The sequence below is a fragment of the Capsella rubella genome, unplaced genomic scaffold, assembly GCF_000375325.1.
Source record: "Capsella rubella cultivar Monte Gargano unplaced genomic scaffold, Caprub1_0 scaffold_4, whole genome shotgun sequence".
NCBI classification, from domain to species: domain Eukaryota; kingdom Viridiplantae; phylum Streptophyta; class Magnoliopsida; order Brassicales; family Brassicaceae; genus Capsella; species Capsella rubella.
This window is the reverse complement of record NW_006238920.1, coordinates 8,688,778-8,713,001: the sequence shown is the minus strand read 5'-3', so window position 1 is coordinate 8,713,001 and position 24,224 is coordinate 8,688,778. Positions and strand designations below refer to the sequence as shown.

The following is a 24,224-nucleotide window of genomic DNA, read 5'->3' as shown; positions in this document are numbered from 1 at the left end:
ACAAAGACATAACCAGAGAAGAAGAGTAAATACAAATTTAATCAAAATCACCAAAGCAAACGCAAACGCAACGAGACGATGATGTCACACAATGGTAAATAACCTAGTCCTTCTTCCTACTCCTATCCTATCTAAATATGTTTGGGCTTCCCGTAAGGCCCATATTCTCAATGCCATCGTTTCCTCCCCTTTCTTCTTCTTCTTCTTCTTCTTCTTCTTCTTCTTCTTCACCAATCCTCAGTACAGTTCTCTGATTCTCTCATAGCTTCTTCCTTCGTTTCCTGCAATGTCCTCACAGTCGTTTCAGCTATTTCATCCATTAACTACACTGCGAATCTCGATATCAGTCGGCAATCCATGAAATTGTGTTAGTCCTCTTAACTTGTTTCCTTGCTTGCAGTTTCTTCATTCTAGTTGTGTTTCATCTAAAGGTTCTATTTTTCCATGGGATCATTGCTTGTGAGTCATGAAAGACTTAAACTTTTTACTCACTATATAATGCACAAAGTTTGTGCTCTGGCTTACCCAATTGTTTTTGGCTTTAACATTTGGTTGTGATACTGAACCAACCAATGTACACTCTTGTCTAGGATTATTGTATCAATGGTTTCCCAACTGTAATAAGGTTTTTGTTTCGGGAAAGGCTCCAATTGATCAACCTAGGAGAACGATATGCCAAATCCATTGCTAATTTTGCTTGGCCAGACTAACAGATAACATGTTCTGATAGAATCTGCCCTTAGGCCTTAGCTCTCTCATCTCTGTAGAAGAAGTGTTACTCTCTTTATACCTAGTGGAAATAGAGAGCTAGTTTAACGCACTAATTGAAGAACCACATCATGTCACCTTAATTCCATTCACATATAACATTCTCTATCAAACTCGTGGACCTTCACACAATTATGCTGATAGCTTTTGTTTTTTGCTTCTGTGGAACTGAACTCTAGAAATTTTGATGAGTTGGTCATCAAAGCCAATAAGCTCTGGATCATTGCGTTTTTTTTTTTGCAGATTTATAAGCTCTGCTTATTTTCCTAGTGAAATGTTCATGCTTTTAAACTTCCCTTAGTACAGCTGACTCCAAAGCTTAAGGAAGGAGGAACAAGTACCTCGAGATGATGTATTATCAATTGCAGTGAAGTTTAAGAGGCATCCTTACAGGTATACTAAGAAAGATTTAATCCTCTGTGCTGCAACATTGTCTTGTTTTCAATTAGTATTAACTGTTTCAGAGCCTCCCCAGTAGGGGAAGTTGAAGTTTTAAGTATGTTAGTTTTCTTAGGAACCTAAAATGAACAAAGGGTGGAAATTATAGAAATATATTTAACCTAATTGGAAAGTCTCATGAAGATTATTAGAGAATTAAATCGTTTTGACAATATCTGGTGAAATGTTCATGCTTATTTTCCTAGTATAATGTTCATGCTTTTAAAGTGTAACTGTATAAGGACTTGCTTTGACAATATCTGGGGAAGGCTCACTAATTTTCATGCACATCTCATAGTATTATCATTTCTCTAAGTCAGAATGAGAATCTCATGTAAAACTTAATATTGACTGCAGTTTTATGTGGGTGGTCACTGTAACTCAGCTGGACGAGAAGCGAGTTAATGTGGGAGGCTGCGGTATCCAGCAAGGTAGCTATGAACATCAAGAAAGGAGTATATGCTTCTCTTGAAAGCGCCTTTGAGCCTCTACACCTCTTGTATGTTTTGGTTTAACTATTGATCACAATGTGTCGTAGGTGATATTCGCTCTTATAACATGGTAACCTTTGTATGTGTTACATTAGAGAATTTGTGAAGGCGACAAAGGCGTGGAATGGAGAGAAAGATAAAATCTCACTTATAGAATTCGATGGAGGTTATGATGCTGTTGGTTCTAAGATGGAGTTGTGAAGAATCCAATGGTCTTAACCTTATTTTGCTACTTATGAGATATAAACCGTTGAATGTTACACCATTGCATAGTTTTCCAAAACAAAGTAAGAGCATTTCAGGAACATGTCTGCATTTGGGATTTAGTTAGACACATAAGTGGGAGTCCTGTACTGCAGTAATTTTACAGCTAATCTCTAACCTTTGTCAGGTGGCTTTGTCTTCATAACAGTCCTCCAGGTAAAGATCAAACTCAAAATCTTACCAAAACGTTCAAAATGAAACCAAACCACTTTTAACAATCGATGTCAATTTACATTAATGATCGAACTAAACTAAACAGAGTAAACCAAAACTTCTGAATAGTTCTTACACTCTCTGCAAACAGAAGAAGAGAAAACTATTTGGACAAGAAACAAAACCTGATTTAGTTTCTGTTTCATCTGACGACAATTCCAACAAGTGTTATCAATTACAAATCCCTAATACCCAAAGACGAAAAACCCCTGAAGTTTTAACCAAAATCAAACAACATTTTCTAAGAAAAATTGAACCTTTACAGCAAAAAAAAATCGAGTATTCTCAGAAATGTAGATCCTTTCTGTACGTGTAACCCTCTGGCGATAAACAGAGCATTATCAGAGATGGGGAGAATCGTCAAAAGAAGAGCATCCGTGGCTAGATTCACCAGAAGTAGAAGCGCCGTCGCTAGCCGTAGGAGGAGGGACGAGAGCAAAACAGAGTTTACCTCTTCCAGATCGGAAAGACCAGAGAGGAAAGACGTCGTTAACCTCAAACCTGTTAGCAGAAACCACATTTTTCCAACCTTTACATAAGACATAGTTCCAGTTTCCAACCATCTTCCACTTCCTCAATTCAAGGGCATGCTTCTTCATCTCAGGATCCACCAAATCCACACTCACACCTTCCTCACGAGTCTTCATCGCATTTTCGTGTATGACTATCGTCTCCTGCTCTGTCAAAAAGTCGTGATTTTTCACTTGTCTAAAAGGAACTGAGAGGCGTGCTTGAAGCTTGTCGAGATCAGTCTGATACAGTTTCCTCGTTGAGATCAGCTTTGGATTGTAGCCGTTCTCTTCTCTCCTCATCACGTTCAAAAGCCACTCCGGCGGACTCGTTTGAATTGGTTCTACCTCTAAACCACGAACGGTTTTTTTGAGTTTCTTGCGGCTTCTCTCTTCCACGTCAATCTGATCATGACGACGTTTCTTGATCTGGGTTACGCAAGAAGAGGACGAAGGTTCCGATTCTGCATTTGGGTTTTGTAGTTCCGATCTCTGTCGTTCGATCACACGCGTCCACGGTGTCGTTACCATCTTGCGAGAAGAAGATGATCGGCGACTTCTACTCTTTCTCGGAACACTACCCCCAAAGATTCTTGCTTCTACCTCTGTTTCTACTTCGCCAATGGTCTTTGATCTGTCTTCAGCGTGAGTACCGTACTCTTGATCGTAAACCATGGCAGCGACGTATAACAACATCTCGAGTTTGGAGTGTGAAACAACCCTAGCATCATCAGAGTTATCCATTTTCTTTTCGATTCTCTGCAAGACAGGCGAAATTTTGAAAAGGGGATTTTTTTTGTACCGTTGTACGCAAGAAACCTAGAGCTGGGGAAGAATGAGAGAAACAAAGAGAGAAGGCTTTGTGTGGTGTATTTATATTTATGACGTCATCTCAGGTTCTTCAAAGATCACACACACTAAATCTTCGAAGATCTTCTAATCTTCTCCGACCCTTACTTATATGACCGTTGTGTGATTATGTTAAAAATTCATCATTTGGCCAGTCTAAGATAAATTACCAATTTGTTGTTTGTTAATTTGTGACACTAAAATTTGTTTCTAGTGATTAACATATATAATTATGGTATACCAATTGTATATATTAGTATTTAACACATTACTTTATTATTATTTTTTCTTTTTGACAGCAAACACATTACATTGTATTCACATCATTTTGAGTAAATTATCTAAAAAATATTAATCTCTTTTTAATAAATTCAAAATTTAGAAATACAAAGCAAACATAAATTCATTTCATTGATATATAGTATATATTGTTTGTTTCATAATTTAGTATTAAACAATATAATAATTACAGTTTACAAATTCTATAAAAGGCTTAACTGTAAACCAGATTATAATTCTTATTTATAACAATTTCAAATCAAACCAAAAAGATTTTTGATTTTTGTTTCCAATGTTCGTTTCCCATAATATTAGCATCATACAGTGACAAAAAATTATGAATGCACCCAGGGCAAATTTTTTTTCCTTTCTTGATCATGTAAAAATGTAAAAATCATGTACAACAAAATCTGGCACACGCTTTTAAACCTAAAGTTTCAATTCATCATCAGCTAAAACTCTCTTTACATATTCTTACACAAGAGTGTGTGTGGTCGATGATATAAGCTCTTCCAGCTCATGACCCTTCTGCCAATAGGACTCATTTGCTTCCTCTCAGGTCTAAAGGGATTTTAAGTTTTACCATTTCCAATCTACTGACTACCCTCGTCTATCCTCCATAAGCATTCTTTTCTCAGCGGCGAATCTGTAAATGTAGCTTTGATAAAATCTTGTACCTGCATCAAGTACATTTCAAAACTTTCAGAATCTCCAGAACCAAAAACCAAGATCCAATTGTAGATTGCCTAAATCCAGATATCTGATGTATATCGATTTAGTTGTTATCGAGTCTTAGGATGTCTTTCATGAGGTAAAACGATTTAAGAACATTGTACCTCTGTTCTTGTGAAATTGCAACTTAATAACTCGCCACTTTCCCAAGCTGAAGTTATAGACTTGAGAGGCATAACCAATAGTTCTGGAAAATGAGAACGAATAAGAAAAGCTGTGGTAAGAAAATTTTCACTGAGCCAATGCAGCAATAGCATTATGCTGAGGGAAATATAAAAGAACGATAAGACGTACCTGCTAGTTTACGAGTTTTGCGCAACGATGGTATGAGATCATCAAGAGAACGAGAAGTGTCGTCTGCAGATCTCAGTGAACCGAGTAAAGAAGATAGGTTCTTCAGCATAAGATTTATCAGACTTTGTAGCTAAGAATCAATAAGCAAACACATAGTCAATAGCCAGTTACACAATAACATTACACAAGCGACTAGCAAAAAGATACCTGGAAAGTTTCATCAGCTGCCATATCATCTAGAAGAAGAATATCTCTGGCTATTCTGCGAAATACCGACTCCAAAATTACGCACATGCTTTGCTTGTAAGTTTTGGGCCGTAATACTGGTTCCCATATCAGATGAACTTTCTCTAGACTAAAGACAACCTATAAAACAATTGATATCGTCCTGATAATCATGACACTTGATTGGAAAGAAGGTAAAAAATAGCAAACAAATTCAAGTCTGAGCATTACCTGCTCAATGCTAAAGTTCGCAGATTCAAATTGTTTCGTTTGATGAGTATTCTGAAATCCATCTGCACTGTCAATAGCCTGATGATAGATGCAAAATATTAGAAAAGGAATCAATATTCTATAAACTTCACATAAGATTGCTTTAAGCACAGTTTTCTACACACAGATTCACCTCTCGCAAGCTCGAGATTACTAGATGAATTTGTTTCTGCAAAACTTCTTCTGACATCAGTTTAAATCTTGGGGCTATGTCAGCAAATACTGCATATTCCTTGATGGAGCTAGGGAAGCTAGCACGATACTGTGAACAAAATTGATGACATAGTCAGCCAATGGGAGAAATTCTAATTTTCATTTGTTAATCAAAAGGCTGCTTAAAAAGAGAATCTCTTAACCAAAGAGAGAAGTTTCCAAACAGCGGTTTTTTTTGGCTTAAAACACATTATTCATACCTCAAAAGCAAATCCAAGTATCTCTTCAAATAAATATAGACAATCGTTGTGCAGTAGAACAGCAGCTTGATTGATGCCATCGAGTTGTTTCTCTAGCTTCATATTTCGAGATAGTAAGAAAAAGAAAGATAAGAATTTGTGCATGTTGGTGAGAGATTTTGATGTGATGAACTAACTCATTTGTTGGATCTTTGAAACGTTTTTTCTTCACTGACCTTGACAGGCACAACAGCTTCATATAGAAGGATAGAATCTCGAGCAGCGTTGTAGAACTCTGAAGCAACTCTTGCAGAAGATACACAAACATCCTGTATAAAAAATGAGTTCATTATCTTAACCTTCTCTGGGACATGATCAGATTAAATTGCAGAAGTCTAATAAGAGCGACCTCAAGCGTCTTATGCACCAATCGCATAAGTTGTGATGCAGCTTCAGATACCACACACCTTTCAGATGAGAAAAGTAAGTAAACGATGTGCTTAGAAGAATTCACATCTAAAGACTCCACACCATCATACTTCAAATTGGCATTCTTTATAGCCTGGAAAAGTATTTAACAATCATGATCTTTAACATGAGAAGGTTAATATGACGATAATAATAATAATTATCAAAGTTCACCTGGGGAATCGTGAAGTTACACTGCAACAGCAAATTTCTTGCTGTTGCTAGGATTTCTATCTTCTTTCTCAATGCAAAATGAACCTCCACATCTTCAGCATATTTGCTGAGCCTACTCTCTGCGTCAGATGGTGAAACGAAATTCAATTCCTTAAGAGCTGCTTCAAATTCAGAGGTCCGCTCGATAATTTTCTGAAAGTCAGCAAGTTTTGAAGCATCTTCTGGGACAACCTGACTCCAACGGGAACAACAACCTTTTAGCAGACTACAACAGTTGACGTTCAAAGGAGAAGGGTGCTCTCTCTTTCTACCACAGATATTTCAACATGATTTCACAACTACCTTTGAAAGGAATTTAGATATGATCAGCTCTGATATTCTCGGCCATGTCAATCTCCCAAAAGAATGGATCCATGTAACATTTCCAAAACACAAGGAACTGCAAATGAACTTAACAACCTTAAGAATTCCTGAATATATTGCATCTCCATCCACATCTTCAATCTGCATTCGAGGGGTAAGTATTTAAAGGTTCAGAAGACATAGACCAATGCAGGATCCAAAAAGGACATAATCTATAGTAGGGACAGAGAAAAGAAAGAATCCATGAGATGGTGATAGAGGCTTCTCTAAACCTCATCTGTACCAGAAAATATATATACCTTGTGACCTGAGGATTGCTCTAGCCTTAATATCGCTTCAGTTATTTCCCCTGAGGTTTTACTTAAATCCTCCACAGCGGCAAAGGTAGATGCATGAGTTACAGCTGGCGTGATGACATGCTTGAAGATCAAATCAGCTGCTTTCGCAAGCCCATAGTCTAACATTCCAATCACCTAAAATATCCAGAACAGTCAGATGTAATAAAGGATATTGAACAAATGACTCATTACAGAAAAATGGCACTGAAGTTGCAATGATTTTCGCAATATACAGAAGTCAAATCATATATTTATACCTCCATTGCCTCGAGAACAGTACTAAGAGCGGTTCCAGCAGTTTCACCAACGCTTAGTTGATAACTAATCCTGAGTCTAGGCGAGTCAAGCTCGAAACGCACTGCATTCTCAATGAATTTTGCTAGGACCTCTTGAATCTGCAAACACAGACACGATTACAGCAACCAATCTAGCCATTGGCACTGGGCTACAACAAGGTTTCATTTTATTCAAACCATGCTCACCTGTTCAAAGCAATTAGACCATTCCTTCCTAAGCAAAGCGTAAGCCACAGGTTCTCCATCTTCCTCTTCACCAATCCTCAATACAACTTTCAGTTCTCTAATTCTCTCAGCGGCGAATCTGACACGTCCGTTTTTCAAAGCTTCCTTCGTTTCCTGCAATGCCTCACAGATTCCCACGATTGCAGTCACTAAATCAAGCGATTCTCTCTTCAATTTCACTTCCTTAGTCTTCTCGGTTATCTCATCCACTACACTACGAATCTCAACATCAATCGGACGGTCAGAAACCAATTGTAGGACATCGGAGACGTCATCGGAGATAAGACGAGTCCTCGAGACAGCGTCTTGACAGAGCGAGAAGAGCTCCGAGAAATCAGAGTGATGAGCGACGAGGTAGGACTGAACTTTGGACTTGATCCGTAGGGAATGAGACTCTAAGCGGTTTATGAGGAGGCGGAGATCCGGCGCCGATAAGGGAGTGGTAGGATCGTTGAGATCGTGTCCGGCGAGAAGGTCCCGAACATTGATCGATTCAAACAATGCGTCGATCTCCGGCATGACGGAGGCACGGTGGTCGTCTTCGTCGGAGGTCTTGGTGAGAGATTTGGCGGTGACGATGGATCTTTATTGGATACGATGATTTCATTTTTAATTTTAATATTGGGCCTAACAAATAATAAAATGTTAGGCTCAAGGCCCAAATATATCATTTTTTTTTCTTCTTCTCGTCACTTCGTTACGTACGTACCATTTCTTTTCCAATTTGCTATCGAGATGTTTATGTCAAATATGAATTCTGAATAAAGTTATTATTTGGAAGAAAGCAAAAAATAAAATTGAAAGACTGCAACAGTTCCTTAGCCGTAAGACCAGCTCAAAAGAAAAACTCACTACTCTTTAAATAGTAAATTCCATTTCTTATATATATAAGCATATGATTGTACGAGAAAGACATAATTACAAAAGAACAAGTTCAAAAAAGCTTTTAAAGTAATTAGTTTGATTAATCTATATTGTAATTTTGTTTCAGACAAGACAAGAGAAAGAAAGAGAAGGAAAGAGAGAGTGTCTGATATATCCACTATGGCTGCATCTAGAGAGTTTATGATCTGTTGCTTCTTGACACTACTCTTATGCAATTTCTTCATGAGAGGAGTCGAATCAGGTGCTGCTGCTGGCGTCAGCGCAGGAGGAGGATGTGGCGGCGATGGTACCCTCGGGGACGATAACGAGCGGTGTGTGGAGGCGGTGAAAGATGACGACGACGATGACGTGGATGATGTTTACAAAGTCATCAACAAGATGAGGATATATGCTTGATTCTTGATTCATGATTCATGATTCATGCTCATGCATGCATGCATGGTTCATTCTTTATTTATATATAGGGCTATATAACTTTTTTTTTACTTTTTTCGTTTACATTTTGCTTTCTCAAGTTTTCTTTTTTCGATATTCGAATTATGTATTTGTCTTAATTTATCTTTTCTTTCTTTTTTCCCCTTAATGAGAGAGATTGTGATCCGAAGCTTATATATCAAGAATTCTTGATTATTGAATTATATTTATGATCGTTTAAAACTATAGGAAACTAGCACACATAATTAACATAAGCTTATGTATCAAGAATCACCATCGAATCGATACGTCATACATCCCCAATGTTGAACAAATTGTAAGATTATTAATAAATACCATGATTATTTTTCCGTGTTTTACAATGAGATATAAATACATGCATAGACAACTCGCGATTTGTATTTTATACAGGTTAATACCTCAAAATAACCACAACGTAAAGCTTTTGGTTACATATTACGTATCAGAAGTAAGAACAACTCCGATCAAACACTAACATTTTCTTCTACTATATATAACCATTTTTTTCTAGATGATTTTCTTACAATTTTTCCAATAAACATTGGCTAAAGTGGATTTGTTGCGTAATAAAGAATGTTTCTGATGATTTAGTCCTCCGTAACCAGTGATCAATGTTTTGGGGTTTAAATGTTTGATCATATATATATTAAAGAATGAATAACTTTTTAAAAAACATTATGAAGAAAACCAACAATACATATATTTTTATTTCTTTATTTTCTACATAATAATACCATGCACACTCAAGAATTTCCCGTATACATAACAAATGACTGGTATATAAATATACAACTTACCATATTAGTATTAACTAGCTAGCTTCTACTTTAAAAAGATTATACTCATATAAAAAATGGTTACAAAATTGCTGAATTTTTATTGTTTTATGAAATTAGTTGTGAAGTTAACTTTTATAATTGTGTAGCATTAATAATTTCTTTATTTTCAAAAAGATGTATATCTTATTGTATCAACCACCACGGCATTTTTGGCTAGCTTCGCAACCTGGTTTGTATGGGTTAGCTGGTTGCATCTTGCAACCTGGTGGGGATCCAGGAGGACAACCTTTGGGTTCATCTGTTCGCATAGCTGGATTGCCTATGGCTTTTGCTTCCGTTGTGCTCATGACTATAGATATCATAATCATAAGGGCAAATGATTGTATAATTGTTTTCTTGGATATAACCATTTTTTTCTTAGATATATTTATATTATTTTTTTTACTTTTGTTTCCAATGAACATTCACGCTGTTATATAGTGTGGATTTGTTGCTAAATATAGAATGTTTCTGTGGATTTAGCATATGTTTTGTGGAGTTTGCGCATTTTTTGGTGAACCATACTTATTAATTTTCTGTAAAAATAGAAAAAAATGATGGAATAATAACTTATTGCATTGCTCGTCTCTAGGCACATATCTTGCTTTCACAAACAATCATTGTTCTTCTTAATTAGCGAGTATGTCTGATGTGCAATAACTAATGGATCAAAACCGCAAGAATAGATAGATACTGATGAACTTATGCACCTATTTTTCTATATTTGCGTATCGTGTGTCGGTATGCATGTGTGTGTACGTATGTCAATTAAAAAAAAAAGGTATGTGTATACATAAATAGAGTAAAAGTGACGTATCAAGCGGTGATTGAAATGTATTATTAGCTTCTCATATTTGTATGTATGTGTATACTAAGCCACTTTATTACCTTATCATATTTGTAACCCATTGTATTGTTAGTTTGTTTGATAACATAGGATTAGGAATAAATGTATAGGTATTTGGTCATGTTAACCGGCCATCTAAAAAAAATATGTGCTCGATTTAACAAAATAAGAATTAGTGTTTGAGGGGACTGGAGAATATGGTTCGTATTAGATATGATCGATCAAATCTATCTAATTATATATATGCGTGGAAATTTAGTTTAGTTTAAAAAAAAAAAATTAAGGTTGGATTTTCTAGCTAACCGGCAAAATTAAGGTGGTAGCAACATAAACTACGCAAAGTTAGGTCGACATGCAACGTAGTTGGAAATATATGATGTATAATAATTGTATATTTGTAGTAACACTTATACCATGTGTACATATATATTATACTCCTTTAATTTTAATATATTCGTTTACCCAAATAATAAAAGGGTAAAGAAACTTGCTTTGTCAGGATATAAAAAACTTAGGAACATAATTAAGCTAATACTTTATGATAAACCAAAAAAGTTATTTAATACAAAGTAATATTATATATGTTGATATGATGTCGTAGGGTATATATACCAAATGAATATATCCTTAAGGTTATCAACTGGGACTATACATATTCTTGTCGAGTTCAAACAGGTATAGTGGTGTTTTCAACCTAAACCGATATTTTGGAGAGGAAATATATTGGCCTGAACCTGATCCCATACAGCTTGAATACACATCAGGAATGCATTTTCATGACTTTAATATTAAAAAAAAAAATTCGAATACCTAATATAATATTCCAATCGACATAGCCACAGATCCATCATTTCCGTAACCATCTATTTCCTTTAATCACCACACCAGTCTTATGCTAAACTCATGAATTCTCGTAAATTTATAAATAAATATATATATATATATATATATATATATATAAAACTATGTTTTAGAAATTTTTATTTAATATTACAATAGTCTGTTAGAACTGCGTCATGTGATCTTCAAGTTTACATTGTTTTTTGATAAATCAAGTTTACATTGTTTAACATATCTAAAGCTCATGTGGCTTCTCATTACCTAAAGTTACAACACTTTTTACGCATATATATAAGCCTTATGATTCACAAAAGCATTACATTAAGATAAGGCCTTCAATGCGAAACAAACTTACTTACTCTATAACTTTAGTAGATAATTAGATGCTTTAAGAGTCCTTCATGGGTACCGAATTCTCCAATCATCCTTCGATGCTTCTTTAAAACATATTTGGTTTTGCTTTATAATTTAGAATCGAAATGAACCAAAATTTGACCAAGTGTACTTTTTAGGTATAGGTTTAGATGAAACCTAAAAACGAGAAATGTACTTTTGCATCAGATAAACAGAACGATGTTTACAATATGATCTTTAGCATCAGAACAGAATAGTCAATAATGATTTTTGTCTAAAAAATCACGAAAAAAAGGAAAATATAAAACAAGAAATTTCGACAGAAATATAACAAGTGCAAACATGAATCCCACGATCCAATGAGATGAAGCAAAACAAGTAATATATAGTTGAACTTGTTGAAACAATTCCATCGTAACTTCTTAAAAAAAATCCTTGTTGATAGAATATGCAGTTTCATCATAACTTTGCATTTCAAATAGTAACGATCCACTAGTTATCGAGTAAGATTCAAGCTATAAGTTGACTATAATCATTAGAAAAACCATATATATTGATGGCCCTCGTCAAAATCAGGAGTTTCATGTACATGTTTTCTCCCTATATGGTGGTGATTGAACATAGTTCTTCCACTCATTTTTTTTATACGGGTCTAAGGTCTTTCGCACAAATCGAACATGATTCAAGAAAATGGCTAGTAAGTTCGATAACCAACACCTATTATATGATAATACTACATTCTAGAACTAGAACAAAATAGCTAGCTAAAGTTATCTGAATCTTGAACTTAATTTTTAAAAACACAAACTTTTATACTAATTAGGTGGGTTACATGTACCAATGAATCAAGAAATGTGAAATAATCAAAATAAAAAAAATAGGTATGGAGGAGGAGTGTCACGTCCACGTTCAGGTTCACGTCTTTTATACAAAACAAAATGGTCTTATCTCACTTTCCTTTCTATTCCCGTATTTGCCGCTTTCTTCTTCTCGTCTCCATCTTCTTCATCATCTCTCTATCTCTGTCCCCAAAGTCGCTCTTTCTTACGCAAAAGCGAACGCAGATCTTAATGCAGCTACTTTGATTTCGATTTCTGGGTTACATAACTTTTTGGTGATTGGATTTGCTCTTTTTGGTTTGATCAGCATCTGGGTTTTTTGCAAAGGTACAATTTTTCTTACACTCTCGCTTGTGATTGGATTGGATTTGATTGAATCTGCCGATTCCCTGATCTCGAGCTTTGAGATGGTGAGATCTCAAAGCTCGAGATTTTGTTTTTTTTTCATTGTAGTGGTTTAATCGTTGGACTCGTTAGTGTTGTTAGATGTTCATCGTGCTCTTCTCTTGTATCAAAGTTTGTGGAGAATTTGATTAGAGCTACAGTGTGAAGTGGGTTTGAGTTGGATTGTTCTGGATTATGATAAAGTCTTGTACTTGATACCATATCTTACCATAGTCGCCAGATTCTTTCTAGGATCTAGTACGATTTTAGATTTTTTATGCTTGCTTCAATACTCTCTCCTTAGATTTTACGCTTTATTGTCTATTGATCTGGTTTCTCTGATCAGGGATTCAGCTTTTAGCTCCTTTTGTTCAGTTATGTTAGTACTTTCTCTGATTCGGTCCTAGAAGACAAGATCTATTTGATTGATTTCTTATCGGAGATATTGTTTAGCAGATTAGGTACTTGATCATTTATCTTTCTTTGATCTGTGTATTCGAATATCTCATTAGGATAAATCTAACTTGCGGCATCTCCTATTGATCCTGATAGCTTGTTATTTCAAGTTTTTGTAACAGATTTTGTGTTTATGCAGCATTCATATTACTTCCACTGATTCAAACATGTGGAAGTTTAAACCGTTTGCTCAGAAAGAACCTGCGGGTCTCGAAGGTCGATATCTTGAAATAGGAAATCTAAAAGTTCAGGTTAGAAACGTCATTGCGGAAGGAGGTTTCTCCAGCGTTTACTTAGCTCAGGATGCAAATCACGCGTCAAAGCAATACGCTTTGAAGCACATCATATGCAATGATGAGGAGTCCCTTGAACTTGTAATGAAAGAGATCTCGGTTCTGAAATCTCTCAAGGGACATCCTAATGTCGTCACACTCTTTGCTCATGGCATCTTGGATATGGGGAGAAATAAAAAAGAGGCTCTTTTGGCTATGGAATTATGCGGTAAATCTCTTGTGGATGTGCTTGAGAACAGAGGGGCGGGTTATTTTGAAGAGAAACAAGCCCTTACAATTTTCAGAGATGTGTGTAACGCTGTCTTTGCAATGCATTGTCAGTCCCCGCGCATAGCTCACAGGTATACATGTTGAATTATTTGGTTTCTTTCAGTTTCACATTGGCAAGCTATATAAATTGATATTATGTTGGTGTTGTCAATGGTGACAGAGACTTGAAGGCTGAGAATCTTCTATTGTGCTCAGATGGGCAGTGGAAGCTATGCGATTTCGGAAGTGTTTCGACAAATCACAAGATTTTTGAAAGAGCAGAAGAGATGGGCATTGAAGAAGATAATATAAGAAAATACACAACACCAGCATATAGGGCTCCTGAGGTTTGACTGGTGCTCCTATGCAGATTATAAGAGTTTCAAAAGTGATAATATGATGTTTGATTCATGTCTTTATTGGCAATAGATGTGGGATCTCTTTCGAAGGGAGATGATAAGCGAGAAGGTCGATATATGGGTATGTCATGTGAAACACTTCTTCGATTTCTATCCACATTGTTAATCAATTAGGTCGATACTGAAGTTTTGATTTTCTCTTAATTTTTAGGCTCTTGGATGTCTCTTGTTTCGGATTTGCTATTTTAAAAGCGCATTTGATGGAGAATCAAAGCTGCAGATTTTAAATGGGAACTATCGTATTCCAGAATCCCCTAAATACAGTGTATTTGTTACGGATCTCATCAAAGATATGCTTCAAGCTTCACCTGATGAACGACCAGATATTACACAGGTAACAAGTTACTATTTCTCGTTGCTCCTTTACGGTTGATGAAACTTGCGCTGTCTCTAACAAGATGTCCATCTACAGATTTGGTTTCGTGTCAACGAGCAGCTTCCTTCTAATTTACAGAAGTCATTACCTGATCGACCACCTGAAATGCAATCTGCTGGAGTCCATGATGGTATAGTGTAGAAAACCAAGTTTGGATAGCTTCTGGAAGAAAGATGTGATTTCTCTTGATCCTTGTGAAATTTTGACAGGTGTATCAAAATCAGCAAATAAATCTTCTTCAGGACCTCGCAGAAGTCCGCCACCGCCACCACCGTCGTCTGGAGAATCAGATAGTGGAGGACCGCTTGGTGCCTTTTGGGCGACTCAGCACGCTAAAACCTCTGTCGTATTAGAAGAAAACAAAAGCATGCCTAAATTTGATGAACCAAACAGCCACAACAGTAACACATCTAAATCTGAAAGAGTTCGTGTGGATAGTCATCATCCCAAAAAGCCTAGTCCTGTGAGAGGAGAGGCTCGTGGTATGCAAAGAAATAAAGATCTTGAATCTACGGTTTCTCAGAAGGATACAAGTCCTGCTGCAACCAATAACAGGACAAGAGTGTCCAAAGATGATGCCTTTAACTCGTTTGTTGCTGACTTTGATACCGCGAAGCTTGATAATGGTAATAAACCCGGAAAAGAAGAGGCGTTGGTAGCTGAGATAGAGAGGTTAAAAGATGAGTTGAAGCAAACAAATCTAGAGAAGGCTGAGATAACAGCTAAGTTTGAAAAGCTTTCTGCTATCTGCAGATCGCAGAGGCAAGAGTTGCAGGATCTCAAACAAACACTTGCCTCCAAAAGTGCTTCACCATCACCGAGCAGAGACTCATCACAAAATCAACCCTCTCCAGGGATGCATTCTATTTCATCAACTCCACCGGTATTATCTTGGTTCTTGTTCATCTAAGCTTAGACACTCATAGACGAGTTTGTATCAATATATATCTTATGATTCTTATGTTGTTGATGAAACAGAGAGAAAAGATGGAAGGAACTATGTGGGAACTTCAAAAGGACAGATCTGATTGGTCAACTGGAAGCTCGGATCCAAATTCATGGCAACCTTTTAGTGATGGTGTGAAACCCGTGTTGGAGTCTGCATCGAAGGGTAACAGTAATACGATGAATCAGTCTGTGAGAACTAGAAGTAAACCGGCTTCTGCTGCAGGTACCCAAGGTTTTGATGCATGGGGTTTTGAGACAGAATCTTTCAGAGCTGCTACACCATCTCCAGCAGCTACTTCCGCTTCTGCAACACAAAGATCTATGGGTTCAGGAAACAGTGCACAGAGATATGGGAGCTCAAAGATGAGAGATAACCAGAAAACAGCTCAACCTGCTGGATGGGCTGGCTTCTAAAAATCACTCGATGCTCATTACTATTTATTCCTCTTGCAAAAACAGCAGCTTCGTATTGCGACTAAAGAATCTTAAATATTTTTGTAGATGATGATCAAACCTGTGCTGCTAAATATACCCACCCATATATCTAGTATTTTTTTTATGTAGATCCTGAAACTTGATTACTCTACACATCTGGTTTTTGGGGTTATGTATAATGCATTTCTGAGCCGTGTACCTCATGCTTTTAAATTATGGAATGAATGAATATTTCTTCTTCTTAGTGTATGTCAAATTCCATTGTTACCATATCTGCGATTTCACTGGGGTTAGTCATATTTTAAACCAAACCTCACCAATCTTAAATTGTTCACAAATCACATTTTTTTTTTTATAAAAAATAAATTGGTAAAAACGTAAAAATCTTTGATTCTCTGTAAATTAATGGAGTGTCAATTATAAACATAGTGTACGTTGTAGATTATTAAATATCATACACCATTTTCAAATTGTACTAAAAGACATTGAACCGGACCCGACCAGACAAATAGAAAACCAAACCTAGTTAGAAAAACTTCAAGCTCGTGTCCTAGAAAACAAAACAAAGGAGAGTTAAAGCTACCAAATTTGAATCCTTGCCTTTAATTTGTTTTCCCCAAATTTCTCGGAAATCAAATTCCATCCGCCGGCTGGAGAATGTCCACTCCCGATCCCAATCCCAATCCCAATCCCAATTCCTCTCCCAACGTCTCTGTATCAGTACCGCGTCCTATCGTCACCGCATCTGAATCTCCGGTGACACAATCTAACACAGTCAAAACGCCGTCACCTCAACCTCAATCACCAGCTCCGTCGTACAGAGCCATAGCTCCGTTTCATCGTCATCCTCATCCTCATCCTCATCAAAATCACTACACTCATCCTTCACCGATCAGGCGTTCGAATTCCGTTGCTGGTTCGCCTCATCAGCCTCACCCACCACAACCAGACCCTTCCACTCTTATATACCCGTTTGGTTCTTCGGGTCGAGGGTTTCCGACCCGACCCGCTAGACAGAATTCGAATTCCGTCGCTGATCCTGTGGCTAGTCCAGGTGGGCATCCTCCTCGGCCGGTTTATGCGTACCACCATGGCCAATTTGGTTCGAATTTGGATCCTATGTTTCAGTTCATGAGAGCTGCGCATCCTCAGAATCAACAATCTCCTCAACTTGGGCCTGGTCATATGAAGGGAGTTCCTCATTTCTTGCAACCTCGGGTTAGTCAACTTCGATTCTTTTCGTTTATTCTTTGTCGTATTGTTTTGCTTTGTATGTCTCATATGTTAAAAGCTTTTAGCTTGTGGTGGTTAGTGAAAGGTTTTATTATGTTAAAGCTGATTTGATTTAGTGATTGTAGTTGATGAACCTGTGTCTCTAATGATCTAGGAAAGGTTGAAACTTCTGTTGGATTTTAAAAAGTGTTTGACAATGTTTATGTTCTTTGTGTGAGGTTACATTTTGTAAATTTTGGATTTTTGATTGTTAGGCTACTCCTTCTCCAACTTCAATTCTAGACAATGTTGGGCATAAAAAGGCCAGGTACTTTCTTCTTTTCCATTATGCTTTGTTAAATTTGAATCTACGATATAAACTTAATGATTTTGTTGCTCTTCTGTGGTGTTTAGAAGCCGGGATGATGCTCTGGTCCTTGTTAGAAAAAGAAAGGTAAAGTTTATACTTATCTTTCGGTTTTGCGTTATGGTTCGAAAATGCTTACCTTTTATATGTGTGTTCAGGTTAGAATAACAGAGGGGGCTTCACTGTATTCACTGTGTAGATCTTGGTTGAGAAATGGTGCTCATGAGGGAATTCAGGTTCGCATCAATTACTACTTTTGCTCTGGAGCATTCGGATTTTGATATACCTTTGGAAGTTTAATGATTTTGTTTACAGCCGCAGCGAAGTGATACACTGACATGTTTGCCAAAGCCTTTGCCTGTGGATATGACTGAGACAAGTTTGCCAAAAGATTCAGTTGAAGAACCAAATCCCGAAGAAGACAAAGAGGTTTTCTTGTCTCTCTGAGTTCTTTTAAAATGCTAATGGTGAAGGGTAATGCTAAGTTTGATTTACTTCAACTCTTTGATAAACCTCAGGACGAGGAATCTGTGAAAGAGTTGTCAACATCTGATCTTTTGAAAAGACATGTAGACAGAGCTAAGAAGGTCCGCTCTCGGTGAGTCCTACAGCATATCATCGAAAACAAAGTGATTTTTCTCAGTGATTGAAGATTGAATATTTTCTTATAAACAAAAATTGTGGGGTTTGTTTTGTTTTTCAGATTGAGAGAAGACAGGTTAAAGAGAATCGCAAGGTACAAGGCAAGGTTGGCTCTTCTTCTGCCACCATTTGGAGAGCAATGCAGGAACGAGTAAGGATATAAAGTTAGGGACATCTGTGTGAATATTCTTGCAATTGATTTAGAGATGATATAAGGGGGAAAGGGTACCTTAGAGCCAGAGGTGTGTGTGTGTAATGTAAGAAAGTTTTTTCTCTGAATTCTCGTCACAGTAGTAGATGATTCTAAACTGATCAACACTCTCATAACTTTCTGAGATGGTTAACTTATAGTGCTGTCATATGTTTTTCTTGGCTAAGTGTTCTTTCTTACTCAAAATTTTAATCATATATATTAGATTGTTTTTTCACCACTATAGTAGTAGTTTCTTATGACATGAGCATCGTGGTTATGGTCGGTTGACTATGTATTGAGCGCTGGATCGATCACCTTGTGCCATGTGGTCGGACGATCATAATTTGAGAAACTGGTCAACCATCCTTAAAAGCACAAGCACATTTATTATTGTAGGAGCCATTTTGAATCGTCAACTGGTCAACCATCCTTAAAAGCACAAGCACATTTATTATTGTAGGAGCCATTTTGAATCGTCAAATGAATTTTGCTAAACTTCCAACTCCTAAATGATATGAAATGATACTAAAAGTCTAAAACTATATGATAAAAAAAAAAACAATACAACCTAATCTAAGAGTTCGTATAATGAAAATCAAATGCAAACGAAAGCAAATAATGAAAAAACATTAAAAAAAACGTAACAAATCAACAAATGACTAAAACCAGTCAATTACAATGTTGAACAATAAAACATTTTAATTGTGTTAAGAGGTATCAAAAACAATTGTAAGTAAACTTGGTGGACCAATAGCGTGAGTTGCAGAGTCAGCGCAACTAATGCATTTTTTTTAAAACACATTGTTGGTTTATCATGAATTTGAAGGTTAGTGGTTCTTTACGCATTCACAAGTGTCTTGAATAATGTTGATATTCTTTTGGTATTTGTTACTTTAAATTCTCGGTTGTGATATAAGTTAATTTGCATCAATAAAAAGTGTTTAAAAGTTATAAAGGCATTGATTCTTACTATCGTATTTAAATACATGTACATAAACGTTGCGTATTAATGTTTGGATTGGCGTCATTATATTAAAACTTGTTTATGTGTTTAATGTTAACATTTGCTTCGTGATTCTTGAGGCTCTTTATATTATTCTTTTTCGTATTGAAAGCGCTAAAGATTTATTTTCCTCTCCGCAACACATTGAAAAGCAAATTATATAATAATATAAGTTTTTTAGTCATTATTTGTAACATAAATTTTAGTCAGAAATGTTGACTTCAAACATACGTGCTTGACTCAACCTAAATTTTTAAATTGAAATTATCCAAAACCTTAAAAATCTTGAAAATATAAAAAGAGAAGGATGTGAAGAATTTTTCTCTTTGAGGGCAAAAGAAGAAGGAAACAAAAATGTGAAACCATATCAGTTTTAGATTTTATACACACACATGCAATGATTTTAAGCCTTGGACATTAACTCATCAACCAACTGAATTGTTACAATGTGACTGAAAACTTATTCAACCCTTGGTCTAATCAATTAGATGAGGAATACATGATGTATGAGGACTGGGGATGTTGAATTGTTTTCTGATCTAATACATAATTCTAGAGAAAAATAATTTCACTCTTATATCGTTTTCCATCTCTTAAAGCAATTGACCTCATCAAATTCAAAAGGTGTTGTATTCATAGAGAGAGTTGCACGTTAAAATATATTTAATGACATCTACAATAGTAAATTTAAATATATATACGTTCTTGTAAGGCATATTCTTGTAATATTCTACAAAGTGTTGTTTCCGTTTCTAGATTTCTCGCCAGTTCTCTCATATTCATAAGTTGTCTCCTCATGCATGCTTTGAAAGTAGCAAAGTAAACTGATTAGTACTTACGCATAAAAACAGAGCCAAGCTTATATTTTAGATTGATTCCTCACGTTTCAAAAGGGGGGATCTATGGTTCTTGGCCTCACACATACTTTTCCTTGAGTAAAACTCTTTCAAGAAAAGACAACCTTTGACAAATCGCTTATAAAAACAACATTCAATTTTGCATAGGTAACTGCACTCACTATCACATGCTTTTATGTTCACAATATCTCTCGACTATATAATTGATCAAGAATTGTTGCTGCAAGATTTTCTCTCAGGTGAGTGAACAACAGAGAAAAAGAAACAAAACATGACGAAGAAAGGGAAAGAAGTGTTGAACGCCTTGGACGCGGCCAAAACGCAGATGTACCATTTCACAGCCATTGTAATCGCAGGTATGGGGTTTTTCACTGATGCTTACGATCTTTTCAGCATCTCTCTCGTCACCAAGCTCCTCGGCCGCATATACTACCACGTTGACGGCTCCAAGAAGCCTGGAACGCTTCCTCCTAATGTTGCTGCTGCTGTTAATGGTGTGGCCTTCTGCGGAACCCTCGCTGGCCAGCTCTTCTTCGGTTGGCTCGGTGATAAGCTCGGCCGCAAGAAAGTTTACGGTAACCTTTGCTAATTCCTTGGCCTTAAGATATGTTTCCATTTTATTCCCGTAGTTGTATAAGAAAGTTTAGAACTTCAAAATTAGCATTTAGTTACAGTAACTAATCCTTTTCTTTTGGTTGGGAATTCAAAGGTATTACCTTGATGGTCATGGTACTATGTTCGCTCGGGTCTGGTCTATCATTCGGACACTCAGCTAACGGAGTAATGGCCACACTTTGTTTCTTCCGGTTCTGGCAAGGTTTCGGCATAGGCGGAGACTACCCTCTCTCAGCCACAATCATGTCCGAATACGCCAACAAGAAAACACGCGGCGCCTTCATAGCAGCCGTCTTCGCCATGCAAGGCTTTGGAATCTTAGCTGGAGGAATCGTATCTCTCATAGTCTCGAGTGCCTTCGACCATGCGTTCGACGCACCGACCTACGAGGTTGACCCTGTGAGGTCTACTGTTCCTCAAGCGGATTACGTGTGGCGGATCGTGCTCATGTTTGGAGCTATCCCAGCGTTACTCACTTACTATTGGCGGATGAAGATGCCGGAAACTGCTCGGTATACCGCTCTTGTTGCTCGGAATACCAAACAAGCCGCCTCCGATATGTCTAAGGTACCGTACGTCCCCAAACTAAATTTCATTTACTATTTTTAAGATTAAGTAAAAATGTTCTAGTTCATGTTTTAAATTATAGTGGCTTGTTATAAAATTGCTTTAACATATAGTTTTAAAATTTCATGGTGTTACAAAAAAATAAAAATCATAATCTCCAAATTAAATGTAAGTTATGTTATTTGCACAACAGGTGCTTCAAGTGGATCTAATTGCAGAAGAAGATCCATCAGCATCATCTTCATCAAACCCGACCTCCCCCTTCGGCTTATTCTCCTCCGAGTTCGCTCGCCGTCACGGCCTCCACCTCCTCGGCACAACGACGACATGGTTCCTTCTCGACATAGCTTATTACAGCAGCAACCTCTTCCAAAAAGACATCTACACGGCAATCGGATGGATCCCCGCCGCCGAAACGATGAACGCAATCCACGAAGTCTTCACCGTCTCAAAAGCTCAAACCCTAATCGCACTCTGCGGCACTGTCCCTGGGTACTGGTTCACAGTCGCGTTCATCGATACACTGGGTCGATTCTTCATCCAGCTGATGGGATTCATCTTCATGACGATCTTTATGTTCGCTTTGGCGATTCCTTATGATCACTGGAAGCACAGAGAGAATCGGATTGGTTTTTTGGTTATGTATTCGTTGACCATGTTTTTCGCCAATTTTGGACCTAATGCGACGACGTTTGTTGTTCCTGCTGAGATATTTCCGGCGAGGTTGAGGTCGACTTGTCATGGGATATCTGCGGCGGCTGGTAAGGCGGGTGCCATTGTTGGAGCTTTCGGGTTTCTTTACGCGGCGCAGAGTTCGGATTCGGAGAAGACTGATGCTGGTTATCCTCCTGGGATTGGAGTTAGGAACTCGTTGTTGATGCTTGGTTCTGTTAATTTCTTCGGGGTTGTTTTCACTTTTTTGGTTCCTGAATCTAAAGGGAAGTCTCTTGAAGAGATTTCGAGAGAAGATGAGGAACAGAGCGGCGGAGATGCGGCGGCTGAGATGACTACACCACATTCCGGTAGGACTGTCCCCGTTTGATTTTTATTTTATTTTAAAGTTTTTAATGAAACTTGCTATGAAATGACTCTGTAAATTTAGAATGTTAAACGTATGCTTAGTGATGAATGAAGATGAAACTTGTGTTGTTGGCTAATGTTATGTAGCTACTAGAGTCACAGTACATGTCAAGAAACCAAGTTCAAGAGACTTATTCGTAATGGACTCATGATCCTCTCATGTTTTCGGATACATTACATAAGTTTGTGCTTGTAACTAAATTCAAAGGTGTAATTACTAGTGTGAGCAACATAAATCCTCCTTTACACTGATGTGATTCCAATCCCACCAAGTTATAAGTTTGAAAATTTCACTTCAGATTTTCAGTTTTTTTTAAATATTTTCCAAAAACCACATTGATACCAATCTTGACATTTTGGGACTGCTTTCTCTCGGTACTATTGCTCTTTTGTGTCTTCGCTTCAAGTTTCTTCATGCTTAATGCTCTTGTTGTTGGTCATTCTGCTTGTCGCCCTGACCAGATCATAGCTCCTTTGCAATTCAAGAACGGGTTTGAATCCCCCAAGACCTCTCAAGAAACCAACAGTCAGGTAATATACCTAAAGGACTTGGGAGCCTCTCCTTTTTGGCGTACGTAAGTATGGCTCATAACCAACTCACAGGTGTGAAATACCACAAAGAACTCAAATCACTGGACATGTGTGGTTTCAGAGTTCCTTAACGAAAGAGAGTGCATTGTACATTTGTAGAGTCTCTTTTGAGGTTACTTGGGTTACAAACAAATAAAAACTTCCTTAATTGTCTTTTCTTTTTTATTTTTCTACATTTAACAAAATCATGAAGCAAAGAAAAAACAGAGACAATAGCTAATCTCAATTCCGTGAGTCAAAAACCATAACACAGTCAGAAGCTACCTGAGCCTGTTAAGAAGTGAATGTCGCTCAGGCCATCTAAGGTCAAAACAATACACTTCATAAAGGCACCTCGGCTGTGCATTCTAGCTTTTCTAGTATGATCTTCCAAATCCTCAGTTTTAAACTTGTGATATGTGTACCTTCAGGTAATTACTAATTTCGCTACCACTTTTAACCGAATAAGGTCCAAACTTGATAAAGGGCCAAATCCAGAATTTTCCCTTTGTTAGGGACTGTGGATATCACTCGCTAGAACCTGGAACCTTTCAATTTGCTAATTAAGGACTTTCCCTTTTTGTGTTGCTTAGGCATCAAGTTCTTTTCCTTTTTTACTTCTGACTTCTCTTCTTACACAATCGACTTTGTGTGAAGGTAATCTGATGATAATGTTGGGAACAAAGGGTAAAGATCTGCATTAATGACCGTAATTTAATGTTGTGCTCATAAATTAATATTTATTTTGTTGCTTGTTTATTTTCTTACATCTTTAGTTCGAGTTTTGAGTTTATGTCAGAAAAACTATGGAATCAGTCTCTCAAGTATTTGACTTACTTATCTTTAAAATAAAAACTGAAAACAAATATATCCATATCAAACTCCAATTTCATGAATTCGAATAAACAACAATCCACATGAAAATCACAAA

General features: G+C 36.9%; 7 protein-coding genes and 1 long non-coding RNA gene across 12 annotated transcripts; 5 read left to right on the top strand and 3 right to left on the bottom strand.

The window, feature by feature from the left end:
* Positions 1-25: 25 nt before the first annotated feature.
* LOC17888643 lies at positions 26-2,087 on the top strand. Of its 3 annotated transcripts, XR_002834186.1 has the most exons (5): positions 26-94; positions 266-367; positions 1,075-1,161; positions 1,564-1,705; positions 1,793-2,087. It is a non-coding gene; the product is annotated as an uncharacterized LOC17888643 (long non-coding RNA). The 3 variants fall into 3 exon arrangements; XR_002834184.1 differs by lacking the exon at positions 26-94 and having other exon boundaries at positions 116-367; XR_002834185.1 differs by lacking the exons at positions 26-94; positions 1,075-1,161 and having other exon boundaries at positions 193-367.
* Positions 2,088-2,515: 428 nt separating this feature from the next.
* On the bottom strand, positions 2,516-4,356 carry LOC17890375 (putative B3 domain-containing protein At2g27410). The gene is made up of 2 exons (XM_006295749.2): positions 4,336-4,356; positions 2,516-3,442 (listed from the first exon to the last, which is right to left on the bottom strand). The coding sequence occupies exons 1-2, from the start codon at positions 4,354-4,356 to the stop codon at positions 2,516-2,518; spliced, it is 948 nt and encodes a 315-aa protein (XP_006295811.2).
* Positions 4,145-8,241, bottom strand: LOC17889233 (centromere/kinetochore protein zw10 homolog). 2 transcript variants are annotated; one of them, XM_006293660.2, is made up of 14 exons: positions 7,550-8,235; positions 7,325-7,462; positions 7,029-7,202; positions 6,709-6,870; positions 6,367-6,597; positions 6,134-6,286; positions 5,961-6,053; positions 5,746-5,841; positions 5,466-5,594; positions 5,294-5,371; positions 5,045-5,203; positions 4,838-4,967; positions 4,648-4,730; positions 4,145-4,488 (listed from the first exon to the last, which is right to left on the bottom strand). In XM_006293660.2, the coding sequence occupies exons 1-14, from the start codon at positions 8,105-8,107 to the stop codon at positions 4,405-4,407; spliced, it is 2,268 nt and encodes a 755-aa protein (XP_006293722.2). In that variant the 5' UTR covers positions 8,108-8,235; the 3' UTR covers positions 4,145-4,404. The 2 variants fall into 2 exon arrangements, with proteins under 2 accessions (XP_006293722.2, XP_023640732.1); XM_023784964.1 differs by lacking the exon at positions 4,145-4,488 and having other exon boundaries at positions 4,642-4,730; positions 4,838-4,900; positions 7,550-8,241.
* A 291-nt stretch (positions 8,242-8,532) lies between these two features.
* On the top strand, positions 8,533-8,869 carry LOC17887635 (protein RALF-like 17). Its single transcript, XM_006296450.2, has one exon. The coding sequence runs from the start codon at positions 8,633-8,635 to the stop codon at positions 8,867-8,869; it is 237 nt and encodes a 78-aa protein (XP_006296512.1). The 5' UTR covers positions 8,533-8,632.
* Positions 8,870-9,858: 989 nt separating this feature from the next.
* On the bottom strand, positions 9,859-10,122 carry LOC17888888 (protein RALF-like 20). The gene has a single exon (XM_006295731.2). The coding sequence runs from the start codon at positions 10,116-10,118 to the stop codon at positions 9,900-9,902; it is 219 nt and encodes a 72-aa protein (XP_006295793.1). The 5' UTR covers positions 10,119-10,122; the 3' UTR covers positions 9,859-9,899.
* Positions 10,123-12,760: 2,638 nt separating this feature from the next.
* Positions 12,761-16,427, top strand: LOC17887649 (probable serine/threonine-protein kinase DDB_G0276461). The gene is made up of 8 exons (XM_006293741.2): positions 12,761-12,954; positions 13,607-14,101; positions 14,191-14,356; positions 14,439-14,489; positions 14,580-14,762; positions 14,841-14,934; positions 15,014-15,687; positions 15,783-16,427. Exons 2-8 carry the CDS (start codon positions 13,635-13,637, stop codon positions 16,164-16,166), a joined length of 2,019 nt encoding a protein of 672 aa, XP_006293803.1. The 5' UTR covers positions 12,761-12,954; positions 13,607-13,634; the 3' UTR covers positions 16,167-16,427.
* A 285-nt stretch (positions 16,428-16,712) lies between these two features.
* On the top strand, positions 16,713-18,836 carry LOC17888087 (trithorax group protein osa). The gene is made up of 7 exons (XM_006294473.2): positions 16,713-17,405; positions 17,675-17,727; positions 17,814-17,853; positions 17,925-18,002; positions 18,082-18,195; positions 18,285-18,364; positions 18,470-18,836. Exons 1-7 carry the CDS (start codon positions 16,845-16,847, stop codon positions 18,561-18,563), a joined length of 1,020 nt encoding a protein of 339 aa, XP_006294535.1. The 5' UTR covers positions 16,713-16,844; the 3' UTR covers positions 18,564-18,836.
* A 1,829-nt stretch (positions 18,837-20,665) lies between these two features.
* LOC17888937 (probable inorganic phosphate transporter 1-5) lies at positions 20,666-23,417 on the top strand. Of its 2 annotated transcripts, XM_023783869.1 has the most exons (4): positions 20,666-21,036; positions 21,171-21,643; positions 21,837-22,665; positions 23,186-23,417. In XM_023783869.1, exons 1-4 carry the CDS (start codon positions 20,733-20,735, stop codon positions 23,218-23,220), a joined length of 1,641 nt encoding a protein of 546 aa, XP_023639637.1. In that variant the 5' UTR covers positions 20,666-20,732; the 3' UTR covers positions 23,221-23,417. The 2 variants fall into 2 exon arrangements, with proteins under 2 accessions (XP_023639637.1, XP_006296200.1); XM_006296138.2 differs by lacking the exon at positions 23,186-23,417 and having other exon boundaries at positions 20,667-21,036; positions 21,837-22,809.
* The last annotated feature ends 807 nt before the right edge of the window (positions 23,418-24,224 follow it).